The 21,152-nt window shown below is 46.4% G+C and overlaps 1 protein-coding gene across 6 annotated transcripts in view; it reads right to left on the bottom strand.

Annotated features, from left to right (window-relative positions):
• Positions 1 to 2,390: 2,390 nt before the first annotated feature.
• Positions 2,391 to 21,152, bottom strand: part of LOC136572304 (zinc finger protein 665-like) — a 26,147-nt gene continuing 7,385 nt past the window's right edge. For 3 of the 6 annotated variants that reach the window (XM_066572768.1, XM_066572769.1, XM_066572767.1), the window contains 13 exons: positions 20,966 to 21,118; positions 20,711 to 20,834; positions 20,513 to 20,604; positions 20,355 to 20,430; positions 20,169 to 20,260; positions 20,011 to 20,086; positions 13,651 to 13,742; positions 13,493 to 13,568; positions 13,303 to 13,394; positions 13,077 to 13,187; positions 12,819 to 12,971; positions 12,624 to 12,747; positions 2,391 to 4,498 (listed from right to left, as the gene is read on the bottom strand). In XM_066572768.1, the coding sequence (XP_066428865.1) occupies positions 2,619 to 4,498; positions 12,624 to 12,747; positions 12,819 to 12,971; positions 13,077 to 13,187; positions 13,303 to 13,394; positions 13,493 to 13,568; positions 13,651 to 13,742; positions 20,011 to 20,086; positions 20,169 to 20,260; positions 20,355 to 20,430; positions 20,513 to 20,604; positions 20,711 to 20,834; positions 20,966 to 21,118 (3,141 nt within the window). In that variant the 3' untranslated portion in view covers positions 2,391 to 2,618. The remainder of the gene's footprint in view (positions 4,499 to 12,623; positions 12,748 to 12,818; positions 12,972 to 13,076; positions 13,188 to 13,302; positions 13,395 to 13,492; positions 13,569 to 13,650; positions 13,743 to 20,010; positions 20,087 to 20,168; positions 20,261 to 20,354; positions 20,431 to 20,512; positions 20,605 to 20,710; positions 20,835 to 20,965; positions 21,119 to 21,152) is intronic. The other 3 variants (XM_066572770.1, XM_066572771.1, XM_066572772.1) reach the window with 3 other exon arrangements.

Raw genomic sequence — 21,152 nt, 5'->3', positions numbered from 1 at the left:
CGGGGCGGCTGGAGGAGAGTTCTGTCCCTGCTCTCCCCCTGCCCCTCTACAATCACTGTAAGCAGTGGCCAACAGGGGTCGGGGCGGCTGGAGGAGAGTTCTCTCTCTGCTCTCCCCCCGCCCCTCTACAATCACTGTAAGCAGTGGCCAACAGGGGTCGGGGCGGCTGGAGGAGAGTTCTCTTTCTGCTCCCCCCCGCCCCTCTACTTTCACTGTAAGCATCGGCCAGAAGGGGCTGGGGCGGCTCGAGGAGCGTTCTCTCCCCGCTCTCCCCCCGCCCCTCTACATTCACTGTAAGCAGTGGTCAGCAGGGGGCCGGGGCGGCTGGAGGAGAGTTCTCTCTCTGCTCTCCCCCGCCCCTCTACATTCACTGTGAGCAGTGGTAAGCAGGGGGCCGGGGCGGCTGGAGGGGAGTTCTCTCTCTGCTCTCCCCCGCCCCTCTACATTCACTGTGAGCAGTGGTAAGCAGGGGGCCGGGGCGGCTGGAGGAGAGTTCTCTCCCCACTCTCCTCTGCCCCTCTACATTCACTGTAGGCAGCGGTCAGCAGGGGTCGGGGCAGCTGGAGAGTTCTCTCTGCTCTCCCCCTGCCCCTCTACAATCACTGTAAGCATCAGCCAGAAGGGAGTCGGGTGGCTAGAGGAGAGCTCTCTCTCCGCTCTCCAACTGCCGCTCTACATTCACTGTAAGCAGTGGTCAGCATGGGGCAGGGCGGCTGGAGGAGAGTTCCCTCCCTGCTCTCCTCCTGCCCCTCTACATTCACTGTAAGCAGTGGTCAGCAGGGGTCGGGGCAGCTGGAGGAGAGTTCCCTCCCCCCACCCCTCTACATTCACTGTAAGCAGTGGTCAGCAGGGGGCCGGGCGGCTGGAGGAGAGTTCCCTCCCCCCACCCCAGCCGATCAGTGCTGACCGACTGCTGTTTACACTGAACGGCTAGTTGTTCAGTTTTCAAGCATGATGAAACTGAACACTTGGAAGACTCATCTAGTAGTTCAGTCTCTGCATGCATTTCCACGGTGCAACGGCCAAGGATAATCTTCCCATGGAAAAGGGCCTTAAGAGAGAAGGGGGCTGGCTTATTTATTAGTCCAACAGCCATCCACTTTAAATGACGTGATGTGCGCAGAGGGGTCATACCATGCAATGCAGTGCTGGAGCCACGCCAGAAGGGGGGGTTCTGACACGGCAAGTCCATGTAAGTATTTAATAATAATTGTTATTTGTATAGCGCCAACTTATTCCGCAGCGCTGATTCCCAACCCCTTTTAGTAAATAATGTTATTTTGCTAACAGTTTACTAAGGATAATTCTTCTCATTGTGTCACAATAAGGCCCCCTGTCCATGGGGAGGCCGCCGGTGGTAAATCGCCGGTGAATCTCGCTGTCTGAAGCTCGCGGCAGGCAGTTTGCAGCAAGCTACGAATTGCATCGATTCTCCGCGGTCAGCCGACTCCTGCTCCTGGGCGGCGGCTCTCGCTGTGGAGATCCGCTGTGGGATACTGCAACGCCGGTGGACAGGCAGCCTAAGCCTTCCATATTCCCCATACTGGGGTTCTGTATGAGGACTCCGGCCCTTACATACAAGAGACATCACAGAAATTCTACAACAAATCTCGGCTAAGCAGCAATAGTTTTTGTATTATAGCCAGACATCAGAAGGCATCCTGAGGAAGCAAGTCGTACATTGAAGCTCCACACCGGCCACATTTCCCACATTCTGAACATGAATATGGCTTCTTCCCTGTGTGACTTCTTTGACGTTTAACCCATTAAGGACCAAGCACCATAAATTTGTGGCGTTTGGTCCTGAGCTATAATCTCAGCTGATGGTAAAAATACAGCGCAGGACTAAAGCTCCTGCAATATAGAAGGAAGGGGTCAGATTCTTGGCTGCTCGTCACAGCCAAGGACCCAGAGGAGGTAGAAGCAGGTTTCAACCGCTTCTGCCTTCTCTTTTGCAGACTACAGAGCGCTCAATGAGTGCTACGTACTAAAGAGAGAAAGCTCAAGTGCCACTTCTGCTATTTGATCCAGCGATCACATGACTCCCGGGAGGCCCCTGCCAAAGCAATGCTAGTAGACCCCGATCACCTCTGTTAGTGATTACTGTAACTACAGGGAGCATGTTTTTCCCTGTAACTGGGGCTTCTGTGGATGCCCCAATTACAGAGGAAAAGTGAGACCTTTAAAATAAATAGTGCGAGTGTCCCTTAGAGGTCTTATGACATCATGGGAGACAATTTTCTAACTTTTTTCTTTAAATCCAAGTAAAAAAAATTACAGGGTAAATAAAGATACATAAAGAAAATTTTCCACCGCCGAAGCAAACCTAAGGCAGTTGCCAAATACGCCTTGTAATCTGGGACTATGCAAATGATACATCAAAACACCCGAACCAAAAGGAGGAACTCATCCTGTACTTTATTTTAGTATAAATATACTACTTTTTTTTTTTTTACCTCTAATAAAACAAAAAAATTAAGTGAAACAAAATTTTAAAAAATAAAATAGCCCTATATGTCACAGAAAAAAAAGGTCTGTAAAACCACCAAAAAAGGGTCTTGTCCTTTAGGGTTGAAAAGACCTGATTTCTGGCAAAAACATTTCCATATCCTGAATAGCTACTCCCCTGTGTGAATTCTGAAATGCTCCACAAGATCTGACTTTTGGGTAAACCAACTTCCACATTCTAGGCATGAAAATAACTTCTCCCCTGTGTGAATTCTCTGATGTCTCTCAAGATGACTTTCAAGCATAAAACGTTCCCCACATTCTGAACATATAAAGGACTTCTCTCCTGTGTGAGATCTCAGATGTTCCATAAGAGAATCTTTGTCCGTAAAACATTTCCCACAGTCCAAACATGAATACGGCTTTTCTTCTCCGTGACTTTTCTTGTGTGCAACAAGGGCATGGTTGACTTTAAAGCATTTCCCACATTCTGCACATGAATACGGCTTCTCTCCTGTGTGAATTCTCTTATGTGTAATGAGAATTGATTTAGTTGTGAAACACTTTCCACAGTCTGAGCATGAATACGGCTTCTCTCCTGTGTGAATTCTCTTGTGTGTAACAAGAGCAGATTTCTTGCTAAAGCATTTCCCACATTCTGAACATAAATATGGACTCTCTCCTGTGTGAACTCTCAAATGTATAACAAGAGCAGATCTCTTGCCAAAAGTTTTCCCACATTCAGAACATGAAAATGGTTTCTTTCTGGTATGAAGTGGTTCATGTTTTATGTGATGCTTCGTGAGATCTGATCTCTGGGTAAAACATTTCCCACATTCTGAACATGAATACGGCTTCTCTGCTGTGTGACTTCTCTCATGTGCAACAAGAGTACATTTCTGGCTAAAGCATCTCCCACATTCTGGACATGAATACGGCTTCTCTCCTGTGTGAATCCTCTCATGTCTAAGAAGATGTGATTTTGATGCAAAACACTTCCCACATTCTGAACATGGATATTGCTTCTCTCTAGTGTTATTTCTTAGAGGTAGACTTAAATTCTGACTAAAATCATTACTATGTTCGGGGACTGAATAAGGCTCCATCTCTGTGTGAATTTTTAAATGTTCTACAAGTGTATGTCTACGTCTAAAGCATTTTCCACAGTCTGAACATGAATATGGCTTATCTCCTCTGTGATTTCTCAGATGTTTAACTAGATAAGATTTATGAGTAAAACACATTTCACATTTTGAGCATGAAAATAGCTTTTCTCCAATGTGAATTTTTTGATGAATCTCTAGGGAATCTTTACGCATAAAGCATTTGCCACATTCTGAACATGAATACGGCCTCTCCCCTGTGTGAATTCTCTCATGTTCAACAAGATGTGATTTCTTGCTAAAACATTTCCCACATTCTGAACATGAAACAGACTTCTCTCCTGTGTGACTTCTCAGATGTTCTGCAAAACTTGATTTATGGGTAAAACATTTCTGACATTCAGGACATGAAAATGGCTTCTCCTCAGTGTGAGTTCTCAGATGTTCCTCAAAAGGGAATTTAAAGGCAAAACATCTTCCACATTCTGAGCATGAATATGGCTTCTCTCCTGTGTGAGTTCTCCGATGTTTAATAAGACATGATTTCTGTCTAAAAGCTTTCCCACATTCTGAACATGAAAATGGTTTCTCCTCAGAGTGACTTTTCTGATGTTCAGCAAGATTCGATTTATGAGTAAAACATCTTCCACATTCTAAACACGAATACGGTTTCTCTCCTGTGTGAATTCTTAGATGTTTTGCTAGATATGATTTATCGCTAAAACATTTTCCACATTCTGAACAAGAATATGGCTCCTCCCTGGGGTGAGTTGTCTGATGATCAGTGAAAACGGCTTCCCTAGTAAACCATTTGCCGCTCTCTGAAAATGTAAATGGCCTCTGATCAATATGAATTCCATTGTGGATGGAAAGATTTGACTTTTCTAAAGGTTTTCCACAATCAGAATATGCGAAGATTCCATGTCCCCTTCTCATGCAGTCTTTACCTGGAAGAAGGAAAACATTATCATTTATCATACAATGAGCAACACAGTCCTCAAAACAAGACATGGAATTATATAAGGTCACAATGCGCCTCCGGCAATTTGTTGCATATAATATGTGAAAGGTGAACAATTAACTCACCTGGTGCTCGAAGGGTTAACCCGTTGTATGGGAGCCTGACTAATTCCTACGATATGTTATACACACAAAACTATCTACCACTCCTCCGTAAACTTCGCCTACTATTAGAAAGCTGGGACTGATACCACATATCATGGATGTGGAGAGTGAACTCCTTGAAGATGTCGCTCCTTCCTAAACTTCTCTATTTCTTTAGAGCTCTTCCGGTTCAGGTTCCTGGGCATTTTTTGAAAACACTTCAACAGATGACCCTCCGCTTTATCTGGGATCCACTTTGTATAGGCATAGGCAACAAGGAGGTTTGGGAACGCCACATATAACAAAATATTACCAGGCAGCCCAGGTTGCCCAGCTAGCTTCCCTACATTCCACCATAAATGTCCCTCTTTGGCTTTCCATAGAGGCCATGGAAATCCACCCCCTCACAGTAGATTCACTATTATGGATCCCCCCGACTCACAGGCCCACAATATCTAACCCAATTATAAAACATTCCCTTAGAGTTTGGGACTCCATAAAATACTCCGGGAATCTGCTCTCCCCTCACCTGCCCCTCTTACGTAACCAGTTATTTCCGCCGGGCCACGACTCCCCTCTAGCTTTTCAAAGCTGGACAAAAAGAGGTATTACTGAGGTACATCACTTAATCTCATGGGAAGGCGTGACTACGTTTCATCCTACAGAAAAACAAGGACGTACCATCCTCAGAAATATTCTGCTATTTACAGTTAAAGAACTGGTCGTCCTCTCTATTGAGAAACACAAAACCTCCAAACACCCTCCCCCCCTTCCAATCCTTCTGCCTTAAACATCCGTAGGCAAAAGGTCTCATCCCTGAAATATATTCCTACTGCGTACCACAGACACTTATCATATATAACTAGATGGTAGCAGGACTTGTGGGACCTTCTGAGTGAGGAGGAGTGGGCTCAGATTTGGAGACCCACCAACCGTGGTGTCCGTAACATATTAATGTTGGAAACCTCATATAAAATCCTTGTACGTTAGTATTTGGTCCCCACCCGAATCGCACACGCTGTCCCTGACTATTGTTAAGGATGTTTCCGAGGTCGTTCTTCCCCTGGAGACATGCTCCACATATGGTGGTCCTGCCCCAGGGTCAAAGACTTTGGATTGAGACATACCCCCAAACGCCAGAAAATTGATTTCTTTTCTTGGCTGCAAAACAAACCATTGCCCATTCCTGGCGTAGAGCTTCTCTGGACCTCTCTGAAGTTAAACGCCGAATGAATTGGTATCTGATCAACGAAAAGCTAACCTCGATAGCAGAAGATGAAAGTGATGCGTCTCTTAGTATATGGACTCCATGGATTATGCCTTTCCTACAGCGGGGGTAGCCTACTAACCTAAATCTAAATTCCTGGTATAGTTGCCCCTCGGGGTGGCAGCCCTGGGAGAGAGGGAACCCCCCCCCCCCCCACACCATTATACGCTTCCTGAAATGTGATGTGGCCCCGGCCAGGCCGTTGCTCATTATTGTACAATGTTCCTTCCAAAGATAGCAACGAAAGATGTGAAATACGAGAACAGCCGACTGCCATTATTTGGTTACATATTTGTTATTCAGAAGATACAAGGCTTGTAGCTACATTATTGTGTCACGGCGGGAGGTCTGGTCACGCTGCTATGCTATGAAAACTCAAAAACTACTGTTACATCTATGGGCGGCGCTGCTGAGCTTCAGGCAGGCGCTGGGATGAGGGAGAGAGGGAGACATTATATTAGATATCCGCTACAAATACAAAGTGACCCTCTAAATAATCCCCTAACCAGCAATCTAGTACATCTTAGTTATAGATCACTGGATCGAGCCTGGTGCTTCGGGAGAACACCTTCTATTGTTTAGCATTCCTGGACAATGGAGGGGAAGGAGGGGGGTGCTGATGATTTCCAACCCCCCCCTCCAAGTGAGCATTTCGAAATTTGCCGTACTTCACCAAATGGATCATGGCATTGATTTCTAAGCCAACACTGAGCGCTGGATTTTATTTTATTTTTTGCACACCCTTCTGCCTCCATGACAGGTTCCTCCAGACGTCTTGGGTCTTCTCCCCTGCGTTCTCCTTCTCAGATATGTTGCTTGGATCTATATGCCTTTGCGGACCACAGGTGGGACAGGCCGCTTACACCCGGCGAGTCCTCTTTTATCATTCTTTTTATTTCCTACAAGGCCGTCTTGCTTTTAACCTTTTTTTTTTCTTTATAATCGGGCATGTGGATAGCAGATGTTTTAGTGAGACAACCCCTTTAAGGATATACAGAAAGTAAATCCCACCGCTCCTCTAGTTTTATTATCAGTTCCACTAGGGACTTGACCATGTGAACAAGGTTTTAGTTTGTAGCGGGGCTCCTGAGCCGGGCACCACGACAAAGGAAACAGCAACCCTAACATCTAACCCTCCAGCACCAGTTCTTTCTAGCTACAATGGGGAAGCGCTTGAGACTTATCGTGGCTGGGAAGAGGCGTATCTCTTGCTTCCTTCAGTCCCCACAAGCCTTCTCTCATTATGCGCCCAGCAGCAATATGGTACCGCTGCGCACTCTACAGCTCACATTGACTGACCCTGTCCCCTGAGATCTCCCCCTCTGCCCTGCTAGGCAATCAGAAGCAGCGGGTCTCTGTTCCTGCACAGTAGATCAGTTTAGCACCACAAGGTTCTTCTGCCTCTCAGTCCAGGGGTGAGTTCCTGCTTTCCTACAGACCAGCAATAAACCCAGAGTGCGCTCCCTTCTCTGGCAGGATGGTCACAGAGAACAATATTACCACCACCAGAATCTCTCCTCCTCCATCCACAGCTCCACTGAGGTTCTGCTCTCCACCCGTTCTTCCTCAGCCTCCATCTCAACATCCCATCATGTGGAAGGTATTAGAGGTCTTCCTAGATTTGAGGACCTATTGGCTCTCTTCAGCAAGTTTCCCATTAAATGGGACTTTGCATTCATGATCCAGAGGGCTGAATCACTCCAAGAGAACGCCTTGGCGGTTTTCCAAGCAGAATTACGTTCTACGTCTCAGCAGCTATCTGCGCAAGAGCAGGTGACATTTGTGGACCCACTTCTGTTGAGAAATCACTACTCACATAATGCGATTTTAACAGGTCTCTATCACTCCAGGTGGATGAGTAGAAGAACAGAGGTTGGTGAAATATTAAACTACGGGGCATCCCTGAAACGGTCTCACCTAATGATCTTCACCCCACTGTGATTGCGCTCTAACAACATCTTAAGTTGCCTAGAATCCACAAACATCATCATTGCTAGAGTACATAGCATGGCTGGTCCTCACTGAACGGATGGCCTGATCTCCTGAGACGTTCTTTGCAGAGTTCAATGCGAAAAAAAGGAGATTCTGCAACAGGCGTGGAGACAGGGCCCCGTCTACTATTGGGACATGAGGTTCAATTCTTCCCTCAAGTCTCAAGGAGGATTCTAGTGATGAGGCTTCTCCTTAAACCCCTCCTCAGTTTAATCACAGAGTTAGACACAACATATTGATGGGGACCTCCATTATCCGGAAGAACGGAGCTATGTTTTCATTACATTCTCCAGATCAAGCAGCGGCTTTGGCACAGTTACTAGGATTAGAGAAGATGCATCTTGTGAATTGGCTGACCTTTCCACTCCCTCCCAACGATCACCTCTTCCCCAGAGACTTTGATACAGCTCACCTTCCAGACACTGTCGCTCCCGATCTATTCTACATTCCTCAAATGAATGAACAGATGCCTCCAGGCCAAGAACCTCTTGAGATTGCCCGTCTCGGATGATATCACCTTCCAGACACTGTCGCTCCCGATCTACTCTACATTCCTCAAATGAATGAACAGATGCCTCCAGGCCAAGAACCTCTTGAGATGGCCCCTCTCGGATGATACAAGAGTACATCAGGTTCAACATAGATCCAGGATACCCTCTTTTGCAGATCTACAACAATCTTACCCTGAAGTCTCTCATTCTTGGTGCTCTTATATCCAGTTCTCACACTTCCTCTGTTCCAACATACCCAACTCCGACTTCGCATGCCCTTTAACTCTCCTTGAGTCTCTATTCACCAAGAACTCGCCTCCGATTCATTGGCTCTCACAAATTTTTGGCTGGCTACTAAAAGGTTCTTCCTCTTGTGATCCCCGCTCATGAACCCTTGGGAGAGGGAGCTGGCAGTTGCTAGTGTTCTCTACATATACGAGTTACTTTGACTGCAGCACCGCTAACCACAATCCTCTCTCCATTACCTGGTTCAAGTGCTTTTATCAAGAAAGACCTCTTACACCATTTTTGGCAGCGGCACACACAGTTATTCCGAGACGCGGGAAAACCCGCCAAGTACCCTTGAATGTTGAATGGTACAGGGAGATGAACAAAATAATGGCAATGGAAGAGTTGAAGGCTGAGGACCCGTGCATACCAAAGAAACCTTCTACTCCATGGGGCCCCTGGGTTCTCTTTCAGCAATCTCCTGCCTTTCAGGCATTTGCTTGAAGTGTCTATTTCATACATAACCCCCCCTTTCCTTTTCATTCTCCCTTCCTCATCTTCTATCTCTACAGTCTCAGCTTCTATTCTTTCATATTTGTTAGTAACAGGTCACACCTTGTAAGGACACTACCTACTTCAATAGACTAATGCTACATATTACTGGAGCTCCTCCTCTCCATGTACCTGCGTTTGCCTATATTATGTTGTTCTCCGTATGTGTCGGTTGCCGCTTTGTGACAAAAACCAATAAACTTAGATTAAGCATAAAAACTCAAAATCCCCAGCTTTATCCCCAATCTTACATTTTATGTGGTTTCAGCCAAGTAGCCTCTACTGAGATAAATGCCATTAATGTCCCCCAGGGCTATGATGATACACTGTGCTATTAACTTCACAGCATCAGGAGGCGCTCCAGACACACTGTTCTATATCCCAGCAAGAAGCATTACAATCTGCCTCCATCCTGGGTGCACAGACATGAAACTGATCCGAACCATCATCAGCCGAGCTCTACAGGCCGCCGGCCACCTGATGCCATCAGTATCTTCAGGAGACCAGCAGATCTCCATGGCCGCTCGCTGTGATCCAGGATACTAGGCCTTGACCGACAGCAGAATCTGCAGTAATCTGCTTCATGTACGCCCAATCAGCCCGTCCTGCTCTGACTTACACCCACCGGCCACTGATATGTGAAGTCCAGGCTGAGCCCCAGGCCAACTAGAGGATAACGCCAGGACTAACTTTACTGTTTACCCAGTAGATACCAATTAGGAAAAACACAGGGTGGAGCTGGTCAGGGAACACAGGAGCACGGAACAAGGGCAAGGCTGTGTATGGGAGCTATCAGCAACGAGTTGTAATAATCGAGCCGGGAGTGGATGAGGGCGACAGTGAGCGTTTTTAGCGTGTTTATGGTGAGAAAAGAGCAGATTCTTGTGATGTTCTTGAGGTGCAGCTGACATGTTCGGGCCAGAGATTGGATGTAGGGGGCAAAAGAGAGATCAGAGTCAAATATGACCCCAAGGCAGCGGGCATGCTGGGAGTTATGGTGGCACACACTGAGATGGAGATGTCAGGATGAGGTCGGTTATTGGAGGGTGGAAATACCAGCAGGTCAGTTTTAGAGAGGTTTAGTTTTAGGTAGAGAGAGGACATGGTGTTAGGGACAGCGGACAGACAGTCGGTGATGTTTTGGAGGAAGGGTGCAGAGATGTCACGGGCAGAGGTGTATAGCTGGGTGTCATCAGCATACAGGTGGTATTGGAGGCCAAAACTCTTAATGGTTTGTCCAATAGGGGCTGTGTAGATAGAGAAAAGGAGGGGGCCGAGGACCGAGCCCTGGGGGACTCCAACAGCAAGGGGAAGAGGAGGGGAGGTGGATCCAGCAAAGGAGACGCTGAAAGAGCGGTCAGATAGGTAGGAGGAGAACCAGAAGAGGGCAGTGTCCTTTAGGCCAATGGAGCGAAGCATACTGAGGAGGAGTTTGTGGTCAACAGTGTCAAATGCTGCGGAGAGGTCGAGGAGGATCAGTAGGGAGTAATCGCCCCTCGATTTGGCTGTCAGTAGGTCGTTAGATACCCTAGTAAGGGCAGTTTCTGTCGAGTGTTGAGGTCGGAAGCCAGACTGTGGGGGGGGGGGGGGGGTCGAGGAGTGAGTGCATACATTGGCCAACTCAGTACTAATCATGTGCTGCTACATAATGCACATTTGACACACTCTTATTTGCTCACACAGGCATAGCCTGAATTTTCATGGCTTAACCCACAAGTGTATCCGGCCCAGCACAGACCTAGGATTGTCTCTCCACAACAATCTCTATCCTGGCACAAATGGCCGGCTCCCTCATGTTTCAGTTGGTGGGGATCTGGCTGAGCAGAGTACCAGCTGCGGTGTAAAATGGCATATTGTTTCTACCACGCTGTCATTACAACTTTGACTCCTACTTTCACAATCTGTGAACGACCAGATCAAAGGCCAAAGGTAACTCACATGTGTCTACCAGTACCTGAACCAGCATCAAGCTCACAATGACTTATATCCAGGGATAATTAAACCTGATTGTCATAAGAGAGGCATGGTTCAAGGATTGCAATGACTGGGAAATAGCCATGCCTGGGTACACATTGTACAGAAGAGCCAGTAGAAAGAAGGGGGAGGAGCAGCTATTTATGTCAAGGAAGCTCTTAAATCAACGGTGATACAAAATACAAAGAAATGAGGAACCCTCTGCGTTTGCATGAAAACTATAGAGGGAGTGGTGATTAGAATTGATGTCACATATAGGCCTACAGGGCAAACTGAGGATTACCATAACCTGCTGGTTGATGAAATTATTCAAATGGTAATAAAGCGATTTATTGTAATAATGGGCGATTTGAACATATAGATTGGAGTGTCCCTAGTGCATTTACCAGTAGGAGCAGGAATTTCATAGAGGCACTTAAAGGGCATCTCTAAAACAACTTGTTAGGTCATCAACAAGACAAAAGAACATTTTAGATTTAGTATTTAATGGAGGGAATCTAGTGTCCAAGGTTAAGGTGGAAGAGAATGTGGGCTCCAGCGACAACCAATGTTTATGGTATAAGAACGCACTTTGAGCAATCCTTTACTACAACCAAAGGATTAGACTTTAGAAAGACAATTTCACGGATATGGAGGAGGCACCGGGGGCTGCACTGCCACCATTCTGAACTCCTGGCATTATGACACCCAGAATATTAGTAAGGGCTGATGGACGGCAAAGCTGCCAACTCCCATTGGATACGGCAGTCATGTGACTTCTGGTGACACCATCTTTCACAACAACCACCAAGAGGGTGACAGGGCTACAGCTCTGCATGCCCGTGGCAGATGAGGGGTAAGTGCTGCTCTATGATTTTAATACGGATAATACTATGAGGGCAATGTTGACCGACAACCGGACAATCGCTTTACTGCTGCTTCAATATGTTTTCATAAAACGTCAAAAAAAGACCTTTGAAAATAAATTCACAGTATTAGATCATATGAATACCTCCCAAACACTGCAGCATATCCATTAAACTGGCACCAAGAGACCCCATGGGGCCCACCTACCACAGAAGCTAGGCTTTAGGATGTAAGCTCATAGCACAAGGCTCTCTTCCATCTGTACGGTGATGTGATAGTATCCACACAGCAGGAATTATGTTGTATCACAGGCGAAGAATAGAACTGAATGTTATGAGGACCATAGACCGCGTAGATAAATGATGACGTACAAGTATATCTACTGCCGATACAGAAGGTTTTCCCCACAAGGAGTCAGAATTTTTCGTGACCTCTCAGTTATCCATCAATCATTATATAGTACTGACCGAATTAATAGCAGAGGGGCATTTCTGCAATAGTTTTCTTAAAATTTAGTCTCAGAACACAAAGACTGAATACATTGTATATGTGATGATGGGGGAGTCTAGGTGACCCTCATCACCGCTCTCCTCTATAATCAGGAAGGTCTGCTCTTACCCTGAGATGTACGAGGCCGGTGGTCCTCCATCACAATGTCCTTGTACCGATCCCGATGTCCCTCTAAGTACTCCCACTCCTCCATGGAGAAATAGACGGCCACATCCTGACACCTTACAGGAACCTGACAACACAATATCCAGTCATCAGCCAGAGCCCCTAGCTAGAATATCCTCCCACATTCCCCACAGTCACCTCTCCTGTCAGCAGCTCCGTCATCTCGTTGTTGAGGTCTAGGACTTTCTGGATCGGGAAGTGAGGGGAAGGAGCTATGATGGGGCTCCACCCTCCTGACTCCTGGAGATGGATGATGGGAGTCATATCTGCTGTCTTCACTACTGTGTACTCCTGTGGATGATGAGACACGGATCACTACATGGAGGCCAAGAATCCTTCACCTTCCAGTCATTACCTGCTTTACTAGCAGAGAGGAGTGATATATGAAGCTCTCACCTCTCCGGTTATCAGGTGGATCATGTCTAGGGTGAGGTCTAATATCCCCGCAGCCATGTTCCTTCTGTTCTTGTCCATCCCTGGTTGGTCATCGATGAGAAGGAGCGTCATCTATCAACAACAACAAGATGGACTAGAGCGTCTACTGCAGGCGGCTGGAGGAGTCTTGTAGAAAGCTGCATTACATCAACCTATAGAGAATTTGTAGAATCTCAGCATCATCTACCTGTTGGTTCTCCAGGACATCTTCCTCTGGACGGTCCTGGGAATATGGGGGATGGGGACATCTCTCTGGTGGGTTTCTCTCCATGAGTCCATCTAAAAGGAAGCACACGGTGATGGAATAGATATCAGAATGTGATGAACAGATGATGGGAGCATCTAGGTGACCCCCAATGACAGTCTTCCCTCCTTACATTGCTGATAAGCCCTTATATCCGGCTCTTCTGCTTCCTCTTTAACCTCAACCTTAATATCCATCAGATCATCACCCTAAACAGAGAAGAACATGTAACGTGCTCTTTGGTTCCATCACTTTATGGTCAGATCCTGGTGAGACTTCAGTGGCATCTACCTGCTGCTTCTCCGAGACATCTTCCTCTGGACGGTCCTGGGAATACGGGGTACGGGGACATCTCTCTGGTGGAGATCTACTACTTGATCCATCTATAGGAAATACAAAGTGATGGAATAGATATCAGCATGTGATGGGAGCATCTAGGTGAGTTGGGTTGAGTGGATCCTAATAGGTTCCCCCTACTTTTAATCTGCTCATCTATAAGACAAGAACCCCATGTACGTTCACGCTGCGCTTTTGCGGTGTTGCATTGCTGGATAAAAGTTGGCGTTAGACAGCAGATAATTCTCATCATCGTAGCGTTGTTCCTTTGTTGTAGATTCTGACGAGGATTTAAAGGAATTACTGGAGATAAGAGATGGTTTATGGCTTTTCTGCCATATAGACATCTATTCTTTGTGTTAGTTTAACTACTTCGGGTATTAGATTGCTAAATCGGCCATAAAGGGTTGCTTTTAGTCGTAAATAATGGGCAACGGTAATATTGAGGATGATGAAGATAAGAAACATTTATTCTCAAGGTTAATTTAACTGCTCTGGGCATCAGACTGCTAAGTATTTGATGGTGAAAGCAGACCATAGGGGGTTTCTTTCCGGACGTAAATAATGGGTAACGCTGACTTTAAAGTGGAAGATGACGCTAGGATGTTTACAGCTGAAGAAATAGTGCAATCTGTTGCAAAGGAAATGATTGATAATAAAAGCGGACTGTTTAGAAGAGAAGGTTTGGAAAATATGTTAGCTGATAGTGAAGGAATTTTGGTGGATGGACGATTGCTCAAGCTTGCAGAGACCAAATATACCGGTAGTGTCCGCAGTGAGGGGACAGGTCACTATGGGCGACAGTAGCAGTATAAAAATCAGAAGATAGCAGACAGCAGTAAAGAAAACTTTCAGAGAGAGAAAAAAGGATCAATATGTGAAAATTTCATAGTCTTGAGACAATATAAGAGTGTTATTGTGTCACCTATAGATACATAGGAAAAGATGTAGGATAATAGATATATGTAGTTAATGCTTGATCTGCACAAACCCCTTTATCCCCCTTCAGAGTTGAGCGCAAGAAGGAATGTGTGCTTGTGAGGAGCTGTGGGCAAAGGACTTCCTTCCTTTCCTCCCAGCCTCATAGTTAGATAGGAGTGTGTGACTGACTTTGTAAATCTCACAGCGGTACACTGCTTCTGTGAATGGAATAGAAACTTATAATGAATCAAGTCAATTATACGGTCTTAAAAATAGGAATTTTAAGGTATATTCTTGCTGTTATTTGTGTACGTTAGTTCTGTGATTGGTTGGACCTGTGTATACTTATTAGATGGTGTTACTGTTGTGTTTTCAGTGTGATAATGTCCTGTAGGAGAAATGAGTTGTTGATGACCTTTATGTGAGACATGAGTGTTCCTATTATGGGAAAATATTAGTGATACTGGTGTTCGCTGTGGAATCTGCTGTACAGCTGTAATATTACAAACAGCTAAAGGTTGAATGTTTTTCTTGTTTGCTTTTTCTGATAACCTGAACTCCAGAGGGAGGTGGTAGCGATTGAATGCCTTCGTATGTGGATGAGGAGAGTTGTAGAATCTGCTGTTCCAATCATTTGCTAGCATCCCTCTGCTCTCCGTTTGCTTTTGTCCAGCACTGAGAGGGTTACCCAGCTCTCCTTCTGAGCTCACCTGAGGGGTTTATTATGCACTTTAATGCCTTTCAATTGATGTTCGTTCTTCACGCTCAGCCTTCTCTGTGTTGTGCCTATTTCAAGCATATATTTATGTCCTGGTATGAACGGTGTGCCTCCTACTGCGTTCATGTCCTAGTCTGCATCCTACTGTGCTGTGTGTGAACTATCCCATGCTTCTGTGCCTCTGTGGGTCTGCTGTAGGCTTTCTGAGCTGGCATTGTCGCCAGTTCTGTCTATATATGTGTGTATTCCTGCATCTGTCTGCTGCTACTTCCTTCTGGTTCTGAGTTTTCTCCCCTGCAGGGATAGTTAGACCCAAGGTTCCAGCGCAAGGCTGCGCTTATGAAGACGATCACTCTGCTTATAGGTGGGGGGGGGGGGGGGGTCTGTCATTCTCCCTGCAGCAAGGGTCAGTTCTAGAGATGAGCGAGCGTACTCGCTAAGACAAACTACTCTAGCAAGTAGTGCCTTACGCGAGTACCTGCCCACTCGTCTCAAAAGATTTGGCTGACGGCGGGGGAGCGCGGGAGGAACAGGGGTGGGGGGTGGGAGATCTCTCTCTCACTCTCTCCCACAACTCACCGCTCTCCCCTGCTGGCACCCGAATCTTTTGAGACAAGAGGTCAGGTACTCGCATAAGGCACTACTCGCTCGAGTAGTTTGCCTTAGCGAGTACGCTCGCTCATCTCTAGTCAGTTCTCCTTTCCCTGCCTACAGTACGTCTATCTGAGGAGTCGGCTACCAACCACTCAGGGACCGTCCTCAGCTTGGTTTGGTTGGTCCAGTGGATCCACAATTTCCTGAAATTTGTAACAGCAGTAAACATTGTGTGTGGAGGATTATATGGTTCTTAATATTTATATGAGTCAGACTTGACCGCACGGACGGAGGAGAGTTAATGACAAGTCCACAAGCTGTGATAAATGTAAAATGTGTGATGCAGATATTGACTGGAGATAAAAATCTCTCCCCCTAAGACTTTAATGACTGCGCAGAGTAGGATGTCAATTTCAGACACATTTTTGTTTTTCTTCTATTTCTATGCCTTTGTGTGTATCAGTGTCAGTTTTCACTGAAGCTGTGATTCTATTCATTAATTCAGGACAAGCAGTGATAAACATTGCCTCCACAGGCATTCCAGTACAGATTGTCTGGCAACGCCCTGTAGCATATTACTCAACATGCCCTCACCCTGTTGCGCCCTCTTGTGTTCGAAACACTAACTGCAGCTGAAAAATAAATACATAAGTTCTGGGATAGCTTTCAATTTACAAATGACAGTATTTAGAACACTGTCCTAGGTCTTCGCTCAGACTATGCTCCACAGAATGTCACTTTTACCTACAGTGCGCTCTGCTCTTGCCACTCAATATGTGAGCATTGCAAAGCCCTCAGTCCAGCTACCTCTGGAAAAGGAAGAACGTGGGAATAATCACCTGATCGTGTTTTTCTCTCAGCTTGATACACATGACTATGCACTAGCTAATGGCCCAGAAGACAGGGGATCAGTCATGTTGATCAGTCATTAGATAACCCTGATTTTGCACTCTTTGTCGATGGATCGACGTTTGGTCAAGAAGGCAGGCTCTATACAAGTTATGTTGTGCTCTCCTTACATGATGTGGTCAAAGCCGAACCTCTTCCATCTCACATGACACCCCGAGAAGCCAAATTGCGAGCTCTGGAAAAAGCATGCAAGCATGCTCATGGGAAAGTGGCAAACGTCTACACGGACTTACACTATGCCTATGGCATTGCTCATGCCTACAGACCCATCTGGAGAGCGAGGTCATTCTTGAAAGCAAATGAAAAAGCAATTAAAAACAGAAAAGGTGTACATGCACTGATGGAAGCCCTCTTGCTGCCTGGGAGAGTGGCCTGAACATGCAACAACAGGCCACTCCAAGGATGGCACAAAGGAGGCAACCACAAGTCACCCAGCGGATCAGGCTGTGAAGGCAGCCACACAGAAGCCAAGACTTGATCCTACAGGGGTTCGGGCGGTACAGGTACCCCCTCAGATGTCACCCCTGGTGGATTATGACCTGTTGATGCAGTTACAAAAGCAGACAACCAAAGGGGGGAGAAAGGAACACTGGGAACCAGCAGGAGGGGCAGAGAGACACCTGGAGATACATGGATGGTATCCAACAAGCCTTGTCTCCACAGGCCCTTATTTCATCATGGCTCCAGCCTCCCATGGGAATACATACCTGTCACAAATATCTATGACAGATGTGGCCGCTAGTCACTGGTCTGCACCAGGATTTAGCGTCACGGCAGCTAAACACACAGGGCTGCCTGATTTGTGCACAGAGCGTGGGGAGGTCTGTATAGGCTCCCATGCAGTGCACCCCCTGTCCGGACTACCCATTTCAGCGTCTTCAGTAGACTTCTTGCAACTGCCAGTCTGGCATACCCGCTCACAAACACCACCACCAAAAACTGATCTGAGGTGGTAAAAAGTAATGAAAGTGTTGGGGGTAGAACTGGCCTTTTATGCTCCGTACGATCCACAAAGCAGTGGTAAAAGTGGTAAAGCAGAGAGCGTTTAAATGGTATCTTAGAAACCACGATCCAGAAGGCCATGGCAGAGCTCAGTAGACCATGGACCAAGTGCTTCCCCTGGGTACTCTTCTCCGTAAGGTACACACCGGACAGCATAGGCCTCAGCCCATATGAGGTACTTTTTGGGTCGGCCCCAAGGTTAGGATTGTATTTACTGTGATAAGTCCAGATGCAGCCTGGTAGCCTGACAAACTGTGTTATTGCTCTCACAAAAGACCTAACTATTGTATATTCTCGAGTGTTTGCTTCCCTTCCAGATCCAGAGACTGACACGGAGACCCATGACCTGCTCCCCGGAGATTGGGTCTATGTGAAGAGATAACTAGTGTATATTCTCTAGTGCTTCCCTTCCAGATCCTGGCAACGTAGAAGGAACGCATTCTGTGAAACGAGGCGGTTGGGTCGTTACCAAAAGACACGCCCGTAAAGCTCTAGAACCCAGACGACGTTCCATAACAAGGGTTCCCGACCACCGCTAGAGATGTTCAGCTGGAAGGACAAATCCAATTGGATACAAGCGTCTCGTTGTAAGAGAGTCTTCCCACCATGATGAACATATGCCTTCTCCTAGGTTGTTCAATCCGTTATCTCTCTCACAGCTTTGGTTCCAGAACTAAGGCTCTGAAGGGTCTAACTGGCTTCTCTAAGAACTAGCTGCAAAGTCTGGCATCTCCGCCCCCTTTGATGATTGGTGGACTGATACTTTCGGCAGATGGAGCCACCGGATTTCATCTTTTGCTAGAACCTTAGTGACTATTCTTGCTGACATTGCTATTATTGGCTGCTGCATTACTTCCTGCCTTCAAGGATTTATCTGAGACTCTTGACAAAGCTGTCCCTGTTCTATAAGGCTGTCCCTGTTCTATAAGGCTGTCCCTGTTCTATAAGGCTGTCCCCGTTCTATAAGGCTGTCCCCGTTCTATAAGGCTGTCCCCGTTCTATAAGGCTGTCCCCGTTCTATAAGGCTGTCCCCGTTATATAAAGCTGTCCCTCTTATATAAAGCTGTCCCTCTTATATAAAGCTGTCCCTGTTATATAAGGCTGTCCCTGTTCTATAAGGCTGTCCCTGTTCTATAAGGCTGTCCCTGTTCTATAAGGCTGTCCCTGTTCTATAAGGCTGTCCCTGTTCTATAAGGCTGTCCCTGTTCTATAAGGCTGTCCCTGTTCTATAAGGCTGTCCCTGTTCTATAAGGCTGTCCCTGTTCTATAAGGCTGTCCCTGTTCTATAAGGCTGTCCCTGTTCTATAAGGCTGTCCCTGTTCTATAAGGCTGTCCCTGTTCTATAAGGCTGTCCCTGTTCTATAAGGCTGTCCCTGTTCTATAAGGCTGTCCCTGTTCTATAAGGCTGTCCCTGTTCTATAAGGCTGTCCCTGTTCTATAAGGCTGTCCCTGTTCTATAAGGCTGTCCCTGTTATGTATGATGATGCTTTGCCTTTGTCTACTGACTCAGAAAGCAGATTCAGCTTCAATCCACCCTCTTTTCTTGCAGTGCCTTCCTATACTTTTTGTTTATGCTATGGGAATGTCAGTTGGGGAATCTGGGGAAGTAGTGTAGGAATACCGGCACTTGCCACTAGGGCATTTGAAAGTACCTGGCTACCAGTAGACGTTCACCTAACTGCTATAAAAAACTAAAAAGGAGGGACTGTTGTAATAATAATGTTTCTTAAATCAGACTAGACAAACACACACATATACATATACATATACACACACACACACATATACACATTACATATATACACACTGTTGTATCCACCTTCACAGAAAAAAAGCTAGCAGTTAAATGGTTAACTGGTTCAATATTGTACACTGGTGTGTGTTTGATTCTGGGCTGTAGACCCCTACGCATGGGTCTTGGCACATGATGTGCAGGGAAGGGGGATTCTTACCTTTTACTGCATAACGGGTGTGTCCTGTTCAACTAGATCTGGATTGTACTCCTTTGAATCAATCAGCAGCGTCCGGCCCGATACCGAGCATTGGGGGCATCTGTTACCTTCTGTGCACAAAACTTCTAAATATCTAATTTGGCGCACGCGGTGAACGTAAGAGGAGCTCTATTAGCTGCAATAACATAGGTGACCCCAATGACAGTCTCCCCTCCTTACCCTGCTGATAAGCCCTTATTTCCAGCTCTTCTGCTTCTTCTTTAACCTCAACCTTAGTATCCATCAGATTATCACCCTAAACAGAGAAGAACATGTAACGTGCTCTTTGGTTCCATCACTTTATGGTCAGATCCTGGTGAGACTTCAGCATCATCTACCTGCTGCTTCTCCGGGAAATCTTCCTCTGAACTGACCTGGGAATACGGGGGATGGGGACATCTCTCTGGTGGGCTTCTCTCCATGAGTCCATCTATAGGAAGCACAGGGTGATGGAATAGATATCAGCATGTGATGTGCAGATGATGGGAGCATCTAGGTGACCCCAATGAGTCTCCCCTCCTTACCCTGCTGATAAGCCCTTATATCCAGCTCTTCTGCTTCCTCTTTAACCTCAACCTTAATATCCATCAGATTATCACCCTAAACAGAGAAGAACATGTAATGTGGTCCTTGGTTCCATCACTTTATGGTGAGATCCTGGTGAGACTTCAGTGTCACCTACCTGCTGCTTCTCCGAGACATCTTCCTCTGGACGGTCCTGGGAATACAGACGGCTGGGACATCCCTCTAGTGGGGATCTACTCTTGGATCCATCTATAGGTAATAACCAGAGACTGAATACATTGTATATGTGATGATGGGTGAGTCTAGGTGACCCTCATACCTGCTCTCCTCTATAATCAGGAAGTTCTCCTCTTACCGTGAGATGTACAAGGCCGGTGGTCCTCCATCATGATGTCCTTGTACAGATCCCGGTATCCCTCTAAATACTCCCACTCCTCCATGGAGAAATAGACGGCCACATCCTGACACCTTATAGGAACCTGACAACACAATATCCAGTCATCAGCCAGAGCCCCCCAGTATAATGTCCCCACACATTCCCTGCAGTCACCTCTCCTGTCATCAGCCAGAGCCCCCCGGTATAATGTCCCCCCACATTCCCCGTAGTCACCTCTCCTGTCAGCAGCTCCGTCATCTTGTTGGTGAGGTCAAGGACCTTCTGGATCAGGGAGTGAGGGGGAGGAGCTGTGATGGGGCTCCACCCTCCTGACTCCTGGAGATGGGTGATGGGAGTCACAGGCGCCGTCCTCACTACTGTGTACTCCTGTGGATGATGAGACACGGATCACTACATGGAG

This window comes from Eleutherodactylus coqui, chromosome 7 (assembly GCF_035609145.1).
Source record: "Eleutherodactylus coqui strain aEleCoq1 chromosome 7, aEleCoq1.hap1, whole genome shotgun sequence".
Taxonomy (NCBI): Eukaryota; Metazoa; Chordata; class Amphibia; order Anura; family Eleutherodactylidae; genus Eleutherodactylus; species Eleutherodactylus coqui.
Note: the sequence above shows the minus strand (reverse complement) of the source record. Positions and strands in the feature narration are given on the sequence as shown.